Source organism: Argentina silus, assembly GCF_951799395.1.
Source record: "Argentina silus genome assembly, chromosome: 6".
Classification (NCBI taxonomy): Eukaryota; Metazoa; Chordata; class Actinopteri; order Argentiniformes; family Argentinidae; genus Argentina; species Argentina silus.
The window spans coordinates 23,883,826-23,903,727 of NC_139660.1; the positions used below are offsets into that span (position 1 = coordinate 23,883,826).

Consider the following 19,902-nt stretch of genomic DNA (forward strand, 5'->3'; position numbering starts at 1 on the left):
AGTTCAACCTGTTTCTGGGAGCCTCAGCAGAACGTCTGAAAGGAAACCAGCATCTCATGTTCTCCCAATTCATCCAGACACAGACGTCACACAGAGCACCATCAATGCTCTTCTTCTGTCTTCCTTCTCTCACTGCCACAGTCTCCAAAGTTTCTATGGCAGCATCAGCGGAGCATAGGTATATTGACATTTCCACAGCAGGTCTCTGTAATGCTAGAATGACCTCCTGGGCTGAAGACAAAACACACACACACACACACACGCGCACACGCACACACACACACACACACACACACACACACACACACACACACACACACACACACACACACATACTCTAGCAGGGCAGCTGTGCTTTCCCTGACAGATCCAACCACCCGGGGTCAGAGAGCACACGACTCTTGGCTACATTCCCCCGACCCTCATCCCATCCCAGAATAACCCGTGGTGGGCTCCTCTATGCAGGCATCACACTCTAGGCATGCATTTAGAACCCTCCAGCAATTAGACAGCCATCACTCTTTCACCCATACCCTCTGCCACTTACTCTAAAAGCATTGCTGCACATTCCAATGCCCTGCCCACTCCACACACAACAGTCCGTCACCACCCTCGCTGCCTTGTAAGCCTTGTGTGTAGTAGCACTTTGGCCATACTCTCACTGCTGACACCAAGACAGTCTGTGCTGTATCTATTCTCCGAAAACCGAGTTCCCTGGTTTCAAACCGTCCGGTTACAATGGCTGCTGAGCGAAATGAAGGAGACAGGGCAGTGTTCCAAACCCCAAAAACACAGAAAGCATCGCAGTCCAACGCTCGCATAACTCCGTGGCCATAGAATAACAACTACAGTATAGGCTGTTATATTTAAGTCCAACAAACGATAGATAAGCATCTCCCAATCTACAGTATGCTCTGCTTTACTCGTTTGTAAAGTGAAGAAGCCATTTCTTGTTTGCTTCCAGCCTCCACTACCTTAGTGATTGTTCATGTTCATGCGTGGTTATGATCAATTGGAACATCGTGTTTGGTACAGAAATGTAATCTCATCTTTGGCGATAACTGATCGTGAAATGTGACAATGCCCTGTTACTATAGAAACCCCCTTTGCGCCACATTGCTGTTTTTTGAGATTAACATAGCTTGTTTCTTATTTGCCCTGAGGATGTTATTCATTTCTCCTGGGGGTGTTGGAGCATGATTCATATTCAGGACGTGCATGCTAAAAATATGGCATGAATAAATCTAGATTCATGGCATGAGGCAAGGGTTGCGGTTGTTGCATCGTATCAATCCAGTGTATCAAATTACCAGGCATTTTTGATTTGACAACAGATCCTTCCAGAGAAATGACATGAAATTCATCCTGGCCCTGGTTTTAAGTCCTAGACAAACAGCTGAACTTGGTGTTTGCTTTCAAAGGCACCCCCAGTCTGGCCTGATATCTTGATCCCACGTCTCACGAGATGAATGAAGAGGATGAATGAAGGAGCTCAGGGAAGGAGGCAGACAGAAGATGCCAGGCATTAACCCGCCCCCACGATTCCTCTTTCCCATAACCTATATTTGGCATAGTCCAACTTGTGTACCTGTGAACACCTGTCCCCCTCTGTAGACTTACACCATTGTCATTCACACATGTATCTTCCACATACTGACACAGGGATATGCATTCATAAAGTCAGACACCTCATTAATGACACATACGTATCTCATTGAACTATAAATACTGTTTGGTTTGCGTTTCCAAACAGCAGCTGCACGTGATGAAGAAACTATATGTGTCCGCCATGTGTCGCCTCTAAATATATAGCGGTTTGATGTAATTGCCATCTTGCTATCTCATACAGTACAAAGTTAAACAACTGTCTTCTAATTACTGAGTTTTTATCACAGTCTGCCCTGAGACAGGTATTACTATGGAATGATCCGTTTTGCTGGTAGTCAAAGGACATGACATATACAGTCTGGGCATGAGACTCTCCTAGCTAAAAATGCAGTCTGATATGATAGCACCATTAACAGTGAGAGCGAAACTAGATACTTGACTAAAGTAAGCCAATACGTCCTGTGAGGACTGGTGGAAAGTGCTCCTGCCTCTAGGGGAGCTACACAGTGCTAGCCCTCAAGACCAAACACCTGGAAGCATCAGTGAATACTGATTATTGAAACTCTGGACTGCTGAGGCACATGCACTGAGGCTCATGTTCAGAATCAAAATGATTCAAGACGATTCAACTGGGCTTCTTCAATACGTTGCATTTAAAGGTGCATAACACAATATGTACGTTCCTGAGTTGTCATGGAAGTCTATGTCGACCCGCAGTGCCCTCCCATTGCAGTACATGGCCAAAGGTTAAAAAAGTTAAAACACTGCTCTCGCCAGGGAAGATTACCAGCTTTTGTCTGTTCAAGTTCGCCCCTTTGTCGCTACCGCCATTACTCAAGGATGACGACATACAACGTTTCTCTCGCCTCTCCTTTGTCCCGAGCCGGGCTTGCCATGGTTGCATTTCTGGTGTGGACATTAGTTAGCTCACAGGAAGGGCTTAGGCCTGTCACCTCGGCCAATTCTAGCCTTGTCAGCTGGGATTTAGTGAAACACTCATTCAGCGAATGTGAATGAAGCTGCGGTCTAGGCTGGTGTGGAGCCTGCGTACGGAGGTGAAAGAGCGACAGACCAATGTGCGGGCGCATGACGGAGCACCACAGGAATCTTTTCAAAGCGCAATCATTCATAAAGAAGTGTGTGGTGCCAGTTTTTCATTTATCTGCCCCCTATATCTGCTTATTCAACAGCCAACGTTTTTTTAGGGATACAGTATCTCTCCTTTTGATGGTGCATACTGTTTGAGTTGCCGATGATGCTACTGCTACATTGCTTTGTATGACATGTGTACTGTAGGTGATCTTTCATTTGATTTTATTTGAGATCTGTCTCATAAATAAATTACCCACAAATACTACTACTGCTTTCAGTTGGCTCATTCATCCCCTCTCCTTTCCCTTGCAACTCTTCCCCAGGTCGTTGCTGCAAAAGAGAACATGTTCTCAGTCAACTTACCTGGTCAATATATATATATATATTAAAATATTAATTGTCATGGAGACTGTTTCTGTTAGTGTTCTCCTTTTCATGACTAGCCCTACCACTGCTCCAGACTTGTTACAGTGTATACAGAGAGCATACTGTTATACTGTAATAATCATCTCAGAAGAATGAAATAGTGTAACAGTGCACTGAAAAACCCCGTCTGTTGAGTGAGTTTTACTCTCTGTGCTCGTCGTTTTCTCTCTGTGCATCTGTGTTCGTGATCAGCCTCAGCAGCAGCCAATAGAGGCAGGCGATGAATGGGGCTTTACTAAGAATCCCGATCCGGGAAACGCAGCAATACCGCTCCTGGTTTTGACACGGTCTTTTTTTAAACCACCTCTACTTTAAAGCACTGAAAAACATACCACGGATAGGCAGCTGATGACCAGAAAGAACAGCGAGGAGCCCGACGCGGACTCTCTACCCGTGCGTATGCCCGTCAGTGTTAGAGAGTGAAAGGATGGAGGACCAACAAATGAATTTGGGACATTTGGAATAAGGGGGGGGGGGCAAGTTTTGTTTCTAGACTAGTTTTCTTGGATCAGATTGTTTTTTGATCAGGTCCATGTCAAAATGCCATTTACCAAACGGATCGTGGAACCTCAGTTACTGTGCAGACATTCAATCCCGAACGAAGAGGGTTTGCTTTTCGAGGATCTGTGTTCGATCAACAATGTGGCTCTTTCCCGAACCCTGCGGCAGCTTTCGGACCTGGCCAAGCACGCCTGCTCCTTATTCCAGGAGCTGGAGAGCGATATCGTGGCTACGAACCAGCGGGTTTGTGGACTTCAGAATAAGATAGGCAAACTCCAACAGACTACCTCTGAGTTAGACCCTAAACAGGAGGCAGTGCGTGAGTACTCCGTTACACTCCTTCTAGCCATAGTGCATGCCCATGTGTGCGCTTTGCTGCGTGGCCCATAATTTGTTGACTCGAAATCTCTGATGACTTCACTTGCCCTATGATGGTTAGAAGCGATGCGTAAAACGCGTGGTATGGTGCCATGGAATAATCTCACATGTCATTTTATCCAGAACCTTCTATATTGTCCATATGTTACAACTTTTACCTATGCGTTTTGGCGTAGGGTATTAGTGGGTCACACTGTCTACATGCAGTGGTATGTAGTTGTCGCCGTATAATGGTAGGGATATGTTGATGGTGTCTTCAGAGATCGTCTATGAGCTGGAGTTCATGGGGAGAGGGGCGTGTGTTGGCTGTTTCGCGGCAGTGGGACTCAGCACTCTGTGTGAGTGCTCTTGTTGCGAGACCCATCAAACCTGATTGCAGGTGACCATTAGGCTATTTCCTTAGAGCTTTGAACTGTTTAACATGATGGTAAATAATGACATCTACTATGGCAGTAACGTGCGTAGCCCGTTGGCGATAAACAATGGTGATACCTGTAGCCTCCGTGCCTCTGATCTGCTCGTTTATTTGTTTTCACTTTCATAATACGATTGCATTGGAATACATTACATTTTTACATTACATTTACATTTATGGCATTTAGCAGACGCCTTTATCCTTTAGCCTTTATATATCTTTATAACAAATACATTTGTTTAAGTAAGTGAATCATCTATAGTCATCATAAAATAAAATAATCAATGCTCGGAACAGGGTTAGGGGTTAGGGCCATAGGCAGTCACAATGCTAGAAGAAGGATTTTTTTAAATTATTTTTTTATTTTTGTTTTTTAGAGTGAGGCATTAGGACTATTTGTTTTAGTGTAGACTAATGACTTATTTTGAAATATTATTTGCAATTTACACTTGTGTACTGACATAGAGATGAATAAATAAGTCCAACGAGCTGAAGGCTATAATAACGCATCTTATTAAGCATTAGTATTGATGTTATTCAAGCGAAAGAAGCTATAAAACCCATCTCACATTCCAATGAGGGAGGAACCAATCATTACCCTGATACTAGCACAGCATGTTACTATTGGTGTTTTAATCCCAATGTCTCCCCTGTAGCCTATAGGGGTGATGTGTGTGTGTGTGTGTGTGCGTGTGTGTGTGTGTGTGTGTGTGTGTGTGTGTGTGTGTGTGTGTGTGTGTATGTGTGTGTGTGTGCATGCGTGTGCGTGTGTGTGTGTGTGTGTGTGTGTGTACATGCGTGCGTGCATGCGTGTGTGTGTGTGTGCGTGTGTGTGTGCATGCATGCGTGTGTGTGTGTGTGTGTGTGTGTGTGTGTGTGTGTGTGTGTGATACTCTACCCTACAATTTGACTCCATCAAGTACCCCATCTGCCCTGGCCCTACAAAGAAGAGTGTATTATACCATTCTTAGCTGACATGTCTCAGCACGCCTGGGGCTTCCTCCCTCCCTGCTTCCTGTGGTCTCAGAGTGGTTGAGCTCACCTGAGGGGATATATCAACTCCCCTCATAAACACTCCAACCCCCCAGGCTCTTAACCACCTTTGGTTTACCTTCCCCAAAAGTCACCCATGGTTAAAAAAAAAAAAAAAAAAAAAAGGCATTCTCAATGGGTAGAAAGAGACAATTTGCTGTACATTTAATACCACACTGAACTTGACACACTGTACTAGAGGACCACTTTACAGTAGCCTACGTGAGTAATTACACAGTAATACAAACACACACAGTTGTAACCATCCCTTTGCCATTTGCAGGCAAGCCTACCTCTTCCAAGAGCTTGTGATGACTAACAACTTAAAAGACATGAATTCATCTCACTTGATACAGTCTGAAGGGATCATCTGAACGGTGATTTGATTTGGTCCTTTAGGCTATATCCAGAAACCATTGCCTGGAAAATGTTTAGACCTAATTGCTCTTAATTGTCCTTTTTTATATGAATGGTAGTCTGTGGTACCCTTAAACAACAGAGCACACACTCATCTGAATGACAATCTGTGTAAATTGGGAGCAGTCTAAGGGCCCTGAAAGCATGCTGGCTGGGTGGCTGGGTGGGTGGTTGGGCGGGCGGGTGGGTGGGGGTTGGTGTTTATGACATGGCTGTGGTGTGTCCAGAGGATGACTGTCCCTGAAGGACCGCTAGAGCTGTTGCTTGGCCGTTTGTGACGATGCAGAAACAGTGATCAACACATTGGCTAAATGTCACCAGTGGATCTGCTTGTTTGTATGTAGTTTGTTTTAACGAAGAGATGAGATGAGTGAGGGATTGGATCATATCGTCGCCAACCCCACCACAACCCCTCTGGTGTAATATAGTGCCCATGGAAGTACGATAACAGCAGTGTAGTCCAGCCTTTTTCCCTACGGGGGGAATGTTTGTACTCAAACATTTTTTTGATGCTGGGCATGACGCTGACACAATTAGGTCAAACGCTGTTTGCAGAAAATGCACTCTCTCTCTCTCTCTCTCTCTCTCTCTCTCTCTCTCTCTCTCACTCTCCCCTCTCTCCCTCCATCTCTTTAGTTAGAGCTGTCCATTAGTGTTAGGCAGTGTGAGTAAAAAGAGTTTGGTCTCTGTAATGACTAGAGTGCCTACCCTTAAAAGAAACACTAAATGTTGCAGTTGAGCTTTGCTAAAGGATCAACATGTGACTGTGTCAAATCGCTCTCTATGGAAACAATGGGATTTCAGTGGATTTCCCTATAAGGTCTTTGGTTTTCTCTTAATCCCTTTGCCCCTACACACAAACACACATGCACATGCACACGCACACACACGTACACACACACACACACACACACACACACACACACACACACACACACACACACACACACACACCAAAATGAGGTGCCTGTCCCGGATCCCACTCTCCTGTGTTTGGTGTTTGGACAGCTCTCTTCCTGTGACACTCCATCAGCATTGTGTGTACGAGTCCCATCAGACCCCCCCCCCCCCACCCCCCCCCCAAGTGGACCAGAACAGACACTTGCTGCTGTCTGGGGTTTACTTTGATAAAGCATGTCCTTTGTCTGGAGCATACCAACGGTGTGTGTGTGTGTGTGTGTGTGTGTGTGTGTGTGTGTGGAGGGGGGGGGGTTAGGGTTACACTGGAAGAGAAGAAGAGTGCGTAGAGGCGGCCTTCGTGGATGTGAGTAACTCTCCTCTGGCATACGTCTCAGAGAGCACGTGGCTGGCAACGTGCCACATTCCTGCTCCGTACAGCCCAGACCAGACACTGGCCTCGGAATACTGAATGGAGAAGATACCATAGGGGTGTTTGTGTCTGCTAAGAGGAAAACCGGTTCTGAGTGCACAACAAGGAACCCATACCTCTCTTCCCTCCTTCCTCCCGGCACCATGATATTCTCTCCCTGCTTGTTTTGGGTGGAGGGAAAATTCCAAAGCATTTCACTATGTCAATTACGGCTGTATCTGATGTTCGTGACAAATAAAATTTGATTTGATTTGATTTGATTTGGAAGAAGGCAGGATGTCCCGAATAGTGCACAGGACAGCAATGGACTATGTCGTTGCTACTGAGCTATTTTTATTTCAGTTTATGCCTTGTTTTTGACGATAAGAGAGAAAGATTTGAGAAAGAGCAGAGCACCTGAACGGTGTTTGTTTGGGGATCCATATTTCTCCTACAATGAATGGGGAAATATTATATATATATATATAGATTATTATATATATAGATTCTTTTTAAGGTGGGTGGGGTGTTACCTCCGGCACATGGGGTGTTACTTACACACACTCACATGGAGATCTCATTGACTCAGTGATGACAGAAGAGTTAGCCTCTTCTGACCTTTGCCAAGTTTGTTTTCTTTCACCAAAACAAGAGCATTAAGTCAGCTCTGTTAACACAGTTTTCAGGGTGCTGCATCAAGAGCGTTGATCTGTTGACAAAATAGACTATATTTCATAAAGGGAAGCTATCTGAAAATAATTTTGGCTATACTTCATAACGGGAGGCTATATTCTTTAACCTCAACAACGAACCTGCAATTTACATTATTTGAAGTAGTCTATACCTGCATGACATCAAGAATTGCATCAACACTGTTTATCTTTTTGTAATACAAGTCTAAAATATAATACCAAACCTTTCAGTGTGTGCAGGGTGATTTGTCCATTTTTCCTACTTAGTTTTAGGATGATTGAGATCATTTGTGAATTTATATTTGATGTAATGTGCTTATTTCTTTGCATCTAGGCCTCACAGTACAGAAATGTTATGGTGCTATATCGACGTTGGTATAGTTTGGTCGTCAGGTCAACTGTACGTGTACAATATTACTGAGCAATTTTTCTCAGAAGTTGTATATTTCCTTTAGCATTACTGATCATTAGAGAAGAAAACACACATCGTTTTCATGTTGGTGCAAGTTGCCTTTATTAAAGCGTCTATGTATACAGTACTGTATAATGTCATACCAAATAATTGTGTATTACATACAGAATTCCCACAAAGCACATGTAGTATATTCTTTGAACACTATTTAAATGATTGCAGGCACTTTACACTGAGTTGCAAGCATACCGAGAGTCTGAAGTCATAACCATCTCTACAGATGCAATGCATTATGTTGTGAATGAGTTTTCATATTCATCTCTACGTTCTTAATTGTGAACATATTGACTGAGCTTCATGTATTTTCTTGTTCAAGACCTTGTTCAAGAATGGTTGAACACACCCATAGTTTTAGGGAGCTTAACCTTTATCCGAAAGCAGGCTAGACCTCCTTTACCCAGCCAAGCGTAAATGTTATTTTATTCATCTGCTTAGTTACACAGTCCCTTTCCCATAATAAGCTCTTAAGTGTATCCTTCAAGTGCATAACTGGTTATGTTTTCACCCCGGAACCAATGAATAATATATGTCAAAGAGTAATTCATTCACTGTTATTTAGCTGTTATCGTGTGTGAGCATCTTGAGACTCTTTAGTTTAGTGCTAGTACTAGGTGGTATCATCTTAAAAGCGTGAATTCATAGAATTGTGCGTGCGCTAACATCCTCGGCTCCGCAACTTGTGTGGGAGATCAAATTGAGGCTCTTCCCAGCCTTTTGTTCACACAATGTGGTTAAAAACTGCCTCCTATGACATACATTACTGTATGCTGCCATTCATATGGATGATTGAGGATTTAAGCAACGGGTTGATCAAAAGAAGAATTGTGATTGGCGGAGAGGTGTTCGAAGCTGCACTTTATTCCCTCATAAAGTCACAGCTGTTTTGCATTTTTTCCAGTTTTTTTTTCCTCCTCTTTGCGTCAGGCCTAACAACGCCCCTCAGCTGTGACTTTATTCACCATAAAGCACGGCATCTCACCTTATTGCTTAAGGACTATATCGTAATGTTGTTGTGCATTTCTGGGCTAATGTGCTTATCAGGGTATACCCCCCCCCCCCCCCCACACACACACACACTCACACATAGACACACACCTCCCTCTTGTCTACTGTATTTGTTATGCAACATTTGGGAATAGGCCAGAGCCCAGTGCAGCTACACCCTCAACACTGCTAGTCTGCATAGTAACAGCTGAGAGGAGAGGAGAAGCATGTTCACTAACTGCCGGCGTGGTCCACCGTGCTCAGGAACGACCACTGGAGCAGGCATGTCCCCAACCCCCCACCCCCCCCTCCCCCACCCCCATCCGCCCTTCCATAAGTCTGTGCACGGCCCTGCCCTGGAGTAAAGATTAACAGTGTCTCATACGTTCAAGCTCTTCCATTTTTTTCCTTCTTTCTTTCTTCCTTTCTCTGTTTCTTACTGTCTCTTCGCTCTCATCCCCTGTCCTCCCTGCCACAAGTATAGGAGGAGGGGAAGGGAAAGGAGAGCTGTGCCCACCGTTTCAGAATGATGATGTTTCATGCAGCTCCAACTGTGAGCCTCAGTGGCCTGGAAGTAAAGGAGTTCTCACATCACCCATGCCGGTCTGCTGCTGGCTCCAGAGGTGGCCTGTACAGAAGCTCTCATACTCTAACCCCCCTCCCATCCCACATTTCATTGAACCAAACCAACCATTAGATATTGGTTTATGAAGTGATGTCATCACAGATTAATCAATGCTGTGGTCGACCGATCCTAAATGTTATGACAGATGATCAAACCTACTACTGGATATGTTGAGCCACTCAAAATATAATCACGTTTGTGTGAAAATGTTGTTCATGTTACTGCAGTTGCAGTGGTGGCTGTGTGACTGTGGCAATATGGATGAACATGTACGCCCGCATGCACATTCACACAGAGAGAGAGAAAGAGAGAGAGAGAGAGAGAGAAAAGAAGAAAGAAAGAAAGGAAAAGAGTTTCAGTTTTCAGATCAGAAAACTTATTCCAACTGTTCGCATATTCCTGCAGGTCTGGACAACCTGACGTTGATAAAGCATCTCTGCTAATTATAGAGCACATTTCAAAGGCTCCCTGGCTCATTCTAGTCCCAGCCCCCACTCTTCAGACAGACACTCAGAGGTCCTAGACTGTCTCGATGCTGCGGCTTGGTGTTTTCATTTAAATCTCTCTGAGCTGATGTCATCTTCCCTAAGTTCTTCTGCTACTTTTCTTTTTTTCTTTCCACCCGCAGGGCTCTGTGGCCTTCTGCTCGTGTTTATTGTAAATCAGCATTTTGGAGGCAAAAATCTGATGTCATGTATTGAAAATGTGTCTACTGTACTGTCGTATACAAGACAGCTCACAATAGACTTAAGGCACATCATTTTTTTTTATTCATTTCAATGCTGAAAACAAGACTTTACTTTCTTATCAAATTATTTGATTTTGAACGGACGACAATACTGCATCTGCTGTACTCACTCACGGAGTGTGGGGGTCACGGTGGACTCCATTAACTCTGTGGGTTCCTCAGCACCTCCATGCCTAGCCTGGCCAACCACTGAAGTGGTTTCCACTGAACCGTTCTGTCAGAGTCAAGCATTCCAAACAACCAGTGACCAGGAAACCACAACGCTTGCTGCTGTACCTCCTGGGAACTCCTGTACCCCACACATGCTCCCCAAATGGGACTGGATGACTGGAGTGATTAGGGAGAGTGGAGTGAAGGGAGAGAGGTGAAGAGAAGAGGTGAACTCAGTGTTGACTTGTTTAGGAAAGGGAGTGTTCTGATGAAAAGTTTATATTTGTAACAGTTCTGGCTTGAGGACATGTGTGTGTCATTACGTGCGTGCATTCCTGTGGCTGCTCCTTCCAGAGTAGGACTGAGAGACGGCAGCAAGTGCCGTGAATATGCTGTGCCGGTGTTTTCTTCACCACAACTGCGTTCGCTCTGCTCCTCACGCCTCTCAGGAATTCGCAGCACTTCTTCCATGTGTATTTTCAGTACACAAATCATCTGTGAAGCAAGTCAATCAGGATCATCGTCATGCCTTCATATTCCTTCACAGAAACATCATAGATGTTCACATCCATAAGAGGCATCACTACCGTGATGCCTGTGAGAGAAATTTCAGTCCCTGTTTATGTTGCTTCTATGGCTTTACTACCCCTTTGTTTGTTCAAAGACTCCAGTAAAAGGTAATTGAACACCTGTTTGTTTTTGCAGAGCAGAGATGTGTGTTTGGTTAATGCTATAGAGGTGTAGTGGGGGGCTAGTGGCTAGTGAGTGTTTCCCTGAGGTGTGTAACTCAAACAGAAAGGGTCAAGCGCAATGTGATGGTATGCCTTGTTAGATCACTCCCCCCCCCCCCACCACCACCACCACCTCTAGTCATTACACCATGGAGCCTGGGGGCCTGGTGGGGGGTGGGAATGGGGATGGGGCCTGGGGGGGGGGGGTGTGTGATGAGGGGACCATAGGACAATGTAAGCAAGAGGCTGAAAGGGGGGCGGGTGCAGAGTTATTTACCCCTGACCTCTAAAGCCTGTTGACCCCCCACCTCCCTGCTTCTCTCTTTATACACCCCCCCCCCCCATTGAAAGACAAAAGAGTAAACACAGCCTCCACCCCCACCCCCACCCACTCTGTTTATCACCCAGTTGTAAAGAGTGACCTGCCAAGTTAATGAGTGGATTTAAACGTTTGACATTACAGCAGGTCACTGGACCCTGAAACTAAGAGCCAATCCTGTCACAGGTTTGAGAAGTAGGCCCTTCGGATCTACTTGGATAGCCAAATAAAGTCAAAGAAACACTTTTTCCATCTGGTTTCACAGGCTTGTCCTAAGGAGGAGGGCTTAGGTCCTACAGGGCACACATGGAAAATTGTTCTCTCAACTGACTTATTATTATTATTATTCCTGGCTTGTTTTTGAAGTGCTGAACATGTAGTTGTGTACAGGAAGAGGATTTTAATAACCATACAGTACATCACACTCCAGTCTGTCTCGGTCACATCTTGTTCTGATTATTCTCTTGGAGTTACCTGATACTTTACTTGGTGTACTTGGAGAACCCATTTCACGCTACAGTGTAGCACCCCATGTCATTTCCTGATGAAAAATGGTTGTTCTGACCTCACCACCCTGCCTGCTGATACTGGTGTCATCAAAGGCATTCCCTGTTCCACTTGCTGTGCTCACAGAACCTTGGCTCAACCTTCTCTCTGTTAGTTCAAACACAGCTGGTATTGCTGAGATTCTAATAAGAGTCTGTATAATTCCGTCCACATTTTTTTTATTTCATGACACATACTTTTTAAGTTAGATCAACTGTATTGCTAGTGTAACATAATGGCTAGATTAGAACAGCTCAGAATTGCCAGTGTAACCGGAGGTCGCAGGCAGGGCTACCTCATCACAAGGTTGTGATTCCAGAGCACCATAGCAGCCTGCAGAAATGTTTGCTAGGAAACCATTGTCACAGAGTCTTAGAACCCCAGGCCCTCTGGTCCACAGTCTATAATTTAATGGTTGTCTAAGGTTATGAGAGGGGACCCAGGCATGTGGGCTGGCATCCACCTGCCTGGGCCTCCTCTCATAACTTTAGACAACCATTAAATTATAGAATCTCCCCCAGCTTGCCTTGGTCCTCTCTCTTCTAGATCACCCCCCCCCCTCCCCCAGCCCACCCATTACAGTAAAAGACTTAAGTGTTACGAAATGGAATTACCTACACAAAACAATTTCTGTTACAGAAATGGCAAGCAGCACACACATCTCGAGATCTTGGCAGGCACCCATAGATGGAATGAAAGCTCAAAGCTAGCATAGCTATGAACTCTCCCTTTCGATCTCCACTTAGGAATGCTAGGCTTGTTTTCAGCAGGGGGAGATTAGGAGGGAGAGAGCCTGATGATCTAAGAGAAGGAGGGAATTTTCATATCCATTTGACACAACTCGAGAAAGAGAGGCCTGTGTGGCCTCCCATGATGTCTGAAGACAAGCTAATGATATACAGTGCCTTAGGAAAGTATTCAGACCCCTTCACTTTTTCCACATTTTGTTGTGTTATAGACTGAATTTAAGATGGATTAAATTAAAAGAATTTGCCATCAATCCACACACAATACCCCAGAATGACAAAGCAAAAGCACATTTTTTGAAATTTCAGTACATTTATTAAAATTGAAATACAGAAATACCTCATGTACATAAGTATTCAGGCCCTTTGATATGACACTCTTAAAATTAGCTAAAATGCAAAAATGTCATCAACAAATCACTCAATAAGTTGAATTGAGTCCATCTTCATGCAAGGATAATAGTTCATGTAATTTTGGAATTAATATCTTTGTTTTTATAGGGTCTCTGATTTGCATAGGAATCAATTACCCACTGTGTGGATCAAATCCAATATAGCTTTCTAAGAAAACACAAAAGTTCAAGAATACTCTGACCCCACTGACTTTTTTTTAAAACAATCTCATTGAGGATGACCAAAATGCTGTGTGATAGAGAAAGAGTTGCAATTAAAGAGTATGAAGACAGACAGGAGGACATCTTCCTTGCCTATGCAGGTGTTTACACTAGGATGTGATTGGTATGTGAACCCTCCCCCCCTTGCTTCGCTATAAGAACCTGGGGATCAGCCAGGCCTCCTTTTTCAAAGTTGAAAGAGCCTTTTCATAAACCATTTTACCGTCACACACAAGCGCCCCAGACAGAACACACCTGTGGACCTGATGAGGGTGTGTTTCAAGCCAAGGTGCGTCTGCAATCCAGCTGGATTCAATTTGGTCCGTTCTGTTTGTTTATTCAAAGATCCAACTTCTATGTTGATTTACCTAGTCACCTATTCTATCTGAATGGGAGGTGGGGAGACACATTGTGTATCCCAGAGCAACGTATCGTTCTGTTGAGAGAGGGGACAAAACCACTGTAAAAGTGTGAGACTGCTAGATCGACTGTAGGCTGTACAATAACACAGATTAGAGATATTGCGTCGCTGGTGTTAATTGCACAACTAGATTTCTCACTGAGTGACTGCACTGTCATTCTGCAGCATTAGGCAAGGTGTGCCCTAGCAATGCATTTTGTGTAAGCATGTGTGTTTATGTGCTCTATAATGTAATCAGCGCTGCGAAAGAGCTATTTGACTGCTTCTGACAAGTTCTCTCCTCTCAACAGTCTCTCTGGCCTACTTTTCTCCTCCAGTTGATCCACCCCCTGGGTTTTTGAGGAAGCTTTTTAATGTTTAATGCACTTTAATTTTCGCCGCAAACACATCAAGATCTATCTTTCTACATAAGTCCTGCTCCTGCTGGCTCTATGTTAGTTACATGCAGCTCAGACGCACAGAAGAACTAGAGCCGGCATCCCTCCTTTCTCCACTGCTACGGCAGAGACACTATTAGAAAAAAGGGTTCTTCGGCTGTCCCTGTGGGAGAACCATTTTGGGTTCCACGTAGAACTCGCTGTGAAAAATAAAATAAAAACAACTCTGTGGAAAGGGTTGTAACAACTGATTATATAATAACACTGGTGTATTATAATAACATCATAATGTAAGAACTTTTGCATTTATAATGTAATAAACTTGTTAAACGGAAAATGTAATCACTTTATTGCGTTATACAGTGTTATAGAGTAAAAACTTATTGGATGAATAATGTAATAACTTACCCTTTATGTTTCTAGGCAGCATCCTTTTTTCTAAGAGTGCAGATTCAACACTTGTCTGCCTTAAGCCCAGTCTGATGTGATTTACTTTGTATCAAAAGTTTAAATATAAGGATCGGCTTTGGTAGGCCATTTTTAGACCACCTCGACCGTACAACCATTTTGTAGTACCATTTACAGAATATCATTATCATTAACAATGAATATTTTTTTCGCCGTTGTACTTGAACAATCGAACAGGCATCTCTGGTCCAGGCTATACTCTACAGCCTCCCGGACAGTCCTCTCTAGGATGGTTAAGATTAAATGGAATTCCTGTGGGGTGATTTTAATGCTCCAGATAGCATCCACTGTCTCTGCTACAGTTCAGTGGATGTCTCTAGGGCTCTGCAGGCATGGGTGGCCAGGTCAGCATGCTTGCAGCTCTCCATTCCATCCATCCATCTACTTGGTTGTTCACTATGCACTTACACACGCAATTTCCCTTTTTTTTTTTCTTTGTTCCGTGCGACCTCCCCTCTCTCAGTTCTTCTTCAAGGCTTTTCCTGGGCATCTTGAATTGTCTCTTATTCTTGCCAGTAATTTCTATGCTGCTCTGCCCCGGGCATTTTCTATACTTTTCTTTATCTTTTATTCTGAAAGTAGCATCCTTCTTTCTCTCTCTCTCTCTCTCTCTCTCTCTCTCTCTCTCCCTCTTGCCCCCCCCCCCCCCTCTATCTCTCTTCCTCCCTCCCCCCTCTCTTTCTCCTGCTCTCAGACAGTTCCAGTCTCTTATTTGGGATGCAGCTGTATGATGTTACGGGCTGTACCTTCCTGACTCTCAGCTGCATTGCTGGGTAGAGGCTGTCCTGCTGCTGCAGCACAAAAACAGTCTGGCCATAAAAAATGCATGGCTCTGCTCTGCTCTCCATTGTGTTTCTGCTGCCCTAGCTAGCTCCCTTATTAGCAAAGCCATATCACTCAGGTTTGAAATGATCATCTGCCAATGATCCTCCACTGGTCCTGTGTGGCTCAGTTGGTTAAGTATGGCACTAGCAAAGCTTAGATTGGGGGTTAGATTCCTGCTGGGACCACATACAGTGCCCTTCATAAGTATTGGAAAGAGGAAGCATTGTGTCTTCTTTTAGCTCTATACTCCAACAGTTTGGATTTCAATGGATTTCAAATTACTATGAGATTAAAGTAGAGGTTATCAGCTTTAATTAAATGTTTTTTTTTTCCAGATTGGTTTCATCATTTAGAAATTACAACCTTTTTTATACATAGTCCCCCTATTTCAGGGCACTAAAAGTATTGGAAAATTGGCATGACAGGTGTTTCTGGTTAGTCAGGTGTGTTCCATCATGTCATTTGTGCAGGCATAAGAGAGCTGTCACTGTCTAGTATTGATTCTAGGCTTTGCATTTGCCTTTGGTGTCAATGGACGTCAATGAAAGTCAAGGAAGCCATTATGACGCTGAAATATCAGAAAAATCTATCAGAAACCAATACCTTAGACTTAATCAAATCAACAGTTTGTAACATCGTTAAAAAAGAAAGCACTGGTGAGCTAGCATTCGCAAACGGGCTGGTAGGCCAAGGAAGACTTCTAGACAGTGGATAGACAGTGGATGACTGAAGAATGCTCACCACATTTTAAGAAATACGAAGAAAAAAAACTAAACAACTGTCCCACAGATCAGGAAACACTCTCCAGGAGGTAGGCGTGAATGTGTCAGAGACCACCATCTGCAGAATATGTCAATAGCCGAACTACAGAGGCTTCACTGCAAGGTTATCCTCAAAAAGGATGGTCAGGTTACAGTTTGCTAAAAAAAATACCTAAAAAGCCTGCAGAAGTTGGGAAAACAGTCTTGCGGACAGATAAGACAAATATTATCATCTACCAGAATGTATTCTGAAGTCGAAACATCTTGTATGCTCGAGTACAAGCAAATGCCTCCAAATTCATTGGCCAAAAAGCAGAAAGTTCATGACAGGTCAAGTCAATCTTCAGAATTAAATCCAATTGAATCTGCATTTCATTTCCAACAACTGAAGATGGCTGCTGTACAGTCCTGGCAGAGCATCACCAGAGAAGGTACCCAGCGTCTGCTGGGGTCAATGGGTCACAGACTTCAGGCAGCTATTGCATACAAAGGATTGTTGACCAAAGACGAAACATGAGTACATTATTTGGACATCATATGATTTTTCCCAATACTTTTGGAGCCTTGAAATAGGGGGAGTATGTTTAAATCATACTTTTTAATAATAGTAATTGTTTGATTTCAAATCCAAACTTGGAGTATAGAGCTAAAAGAAGACAAAATGCTTCCTCTTTCCATTTCTTATTGAGGGCACTCTATACTAATAATGTATCTACTCACTATACTGATCCAGTACTTTTGTGGGCTATGAGCATGTTTCTCAAGTATGATAGCCTTTCTATCAGCCCTAGAGAGTCAGTAGTAGGGTTCAAGCATGGAAATATGTGGATACTGATGGAAGTCCTTGTGAAGTTTTATGTGCTTGTAGGTCAATACATATGCCAACAGTCATATAGTCATGAATAGTCAGATTTCTTCTGGGAGAACGCAACACAGTGAAGTGGTTCATATGATTTTCAGTGAAGCTCCAAGGGTTTTGTCTCTCTGTGTGTTCTAGCATGTTCCGACCATCCTGATGTAACACTAGACTAACTCTGCCTCCAACTCCCCAATTTTTTAAATTAGAGATTTTTTTGAAGATGGAAAGGGGAAACATGAGCAGTCAGTCAATCCAACCCATATGCTCTCATGAAAGAGATGCTATTTCAACCCTAAGAAAGATCCTTTTACCAATCTTGAGTTTGCACATCATCATGCAACTCAATTGGTTGTTCTGACATGGTGGGAACTTCCACTGACATCTGAGCAGGATGGAGGTTGTCACTGAAAACACACACACACACACACACACACACACACACACACACACACACACACACACACACACACACACACACACACACACACAGATGGAACAAAACAAGGGATTGTTGTATTCTTCAAAAATTGATGTAGGTGAAAAAATAATTTAGCATTCCTTGATTCATCCACCCACCCTTGGACCTTGATAGGTCATCTCAGTCAGATACGCCTGGCATTCTCAGAGGCGCCTGAGATAATGTAAATCACACTGACTGTGATGTGATTACCTGGGTTGTGATAATTGCGATTGCTATTGCATCCCCTGGGATGTTTTAGTCACACATTTGAATGGGATTCAAAGGGTTTAGGGCATAGATGTATTTTAACTCAAGAAATGTCAAGTCATTATTGCATATGGTCTTTTGGTGAGTCTGATCTCTTCCACATAAAGAGAGGCCCCAGGCGTGTGATATAACACTGGGAAGCCTTGTCCTCAAGGCGGCCTACCGTTGCAGAGCGAGAAAACTAGAAACTATTTCCTGTAGTAGGTTCCGTCTTTAATGGCCAATCACAAATGTGGTATTTCTTTTCTCCACTGAGTGAGCCAGCAGAACTTTGCATGGCACCGGGTCAGGGACAACTGTCATGTGCCATTGAGTTGTTCTTTTGTTTTGCATGGTAACACAGTTTGATATAAGACGCCACTGTTTCCAAGGGCCAGGCTGAATGACTTCATAGATGTTGTCATGCAGCACTTTCCCAACCGTCACCGTAGTAAAAAAAATGGAATGGAATGTCGCATTAATTCTATTTAGAAGAGCTGGATGTTACGGTCAGAGCTAATGAACCCAGGCGCGGAACATAGAGTCAGGACACAAATATAAAATAATAGGGTATTTAATGAGGGAATAGCAGGGAACGGGAAAAGCAAGGTGGAATGCAAATGGGGTAGGGCAGGCAGGTAGGGCAGGCAGACAGACAGACAGACAGACAGGGCAGGTGGGGCATGTAGGGCAGGTTGGGCAGGCAGGGCAAGTAGACTAGGCAGGCAGAGCAGGCGGGTAGTGCGGGCAGGCAGGCTGACAGGCGGACAGGCAAGCAGGTGGATAACTGGGTCAAGGTCCTGGAGCATAAAGAGATAATGATCAGACTGAGTACTAAAACACTAGGACTTAAGAATCAATATGAGACTAAGCGGCTGAGAACGAGACTAACTCGGAAACAACAAACAACAATCTGGCGAAGAGTGAATGGGAAGCCGGGGTTTAAATACAGAGAAGTGATGAACAGATGACCAACAGGTGATCAGAACGAGCAGGTAGAGATGATGAGTGACAGAGAACCGGAGCCTGGCCACGCACACACACAACATAAACAGACAGACAAAGACAGACAGGAGAGAGGGAGGAACTGGCACAGACTAGGTGGAAGTGGAGGGCGTGACACAAGAGGGATTTGTACGTTTTTTTCTTATTTAGAACTAGAGTTATTTTGGCAAAGGTAAGAAGACCGTGGGCATCAATAAGGATCAGTGAGAAATGGTACCAATCACTACCAATCTTCCGCCATAGATTGAAGACCCATCTCTTCAGTCTACATCTTAAGATCTCTTCACCCCACTATCCCCTGTACAAGTTTCTCTCCTGTTAAATATTTATTTATTTGTATTTATATAAAACTAGAAATGCATTTGTGTCCTTGGATGAATATAGTATTGTATATATGTAACAACAACATTTTCTTCCTGTCACAATTGTGTGTTGACTTGGAGTTAGTACAGTAGTTTTCAAAACCACCACATATCAGCAGCAATAACAGCATGTGCTCAACTGGAAATGAAAGTTTGAACAAAACCACTCCCAATCTCTGTGAGCCATCCATAAACCGTGTTCGTTAGAATGCAGATTTAGTGTTAAATGTTACTTTCCTGAGATTTACAAGTCTCTTGTGCTTTCCATGCATTTGTTTTCAGAGTCGGACCCCTTGAGAGATTGTTCTTGGAA

At 43.7% G+C, this 19,902-nt stretch overlaps 1 protein-coding gene across 1 annotated transcript in view; it reads left to right on the forward strand.

Moving 5' to 3' along the window:
• The first annotated feature begins 3,586 nt into the window (after positions 1-3,586).
• The window catches only part of nhsa (Nance-Horan syndrome a (congenital cataracts and dental anomalies)), a 73,674-nt gene continuing 57,358 nt past the window's right edge, over positions 3,587-19,902 (forward strand). Inside the window, exon 1 of the mRNA XM_083672100.1 lies at positions 3,587-3,946. Coding sequence (XP_083528226.1) covers positions 3,667-3,946 — 280 coding nt within the window. The 5' untranslated portion in view covers positions 3,587-3,666. The remainder of the gene's footprint in view (positions 3,947-19,902) is intronic.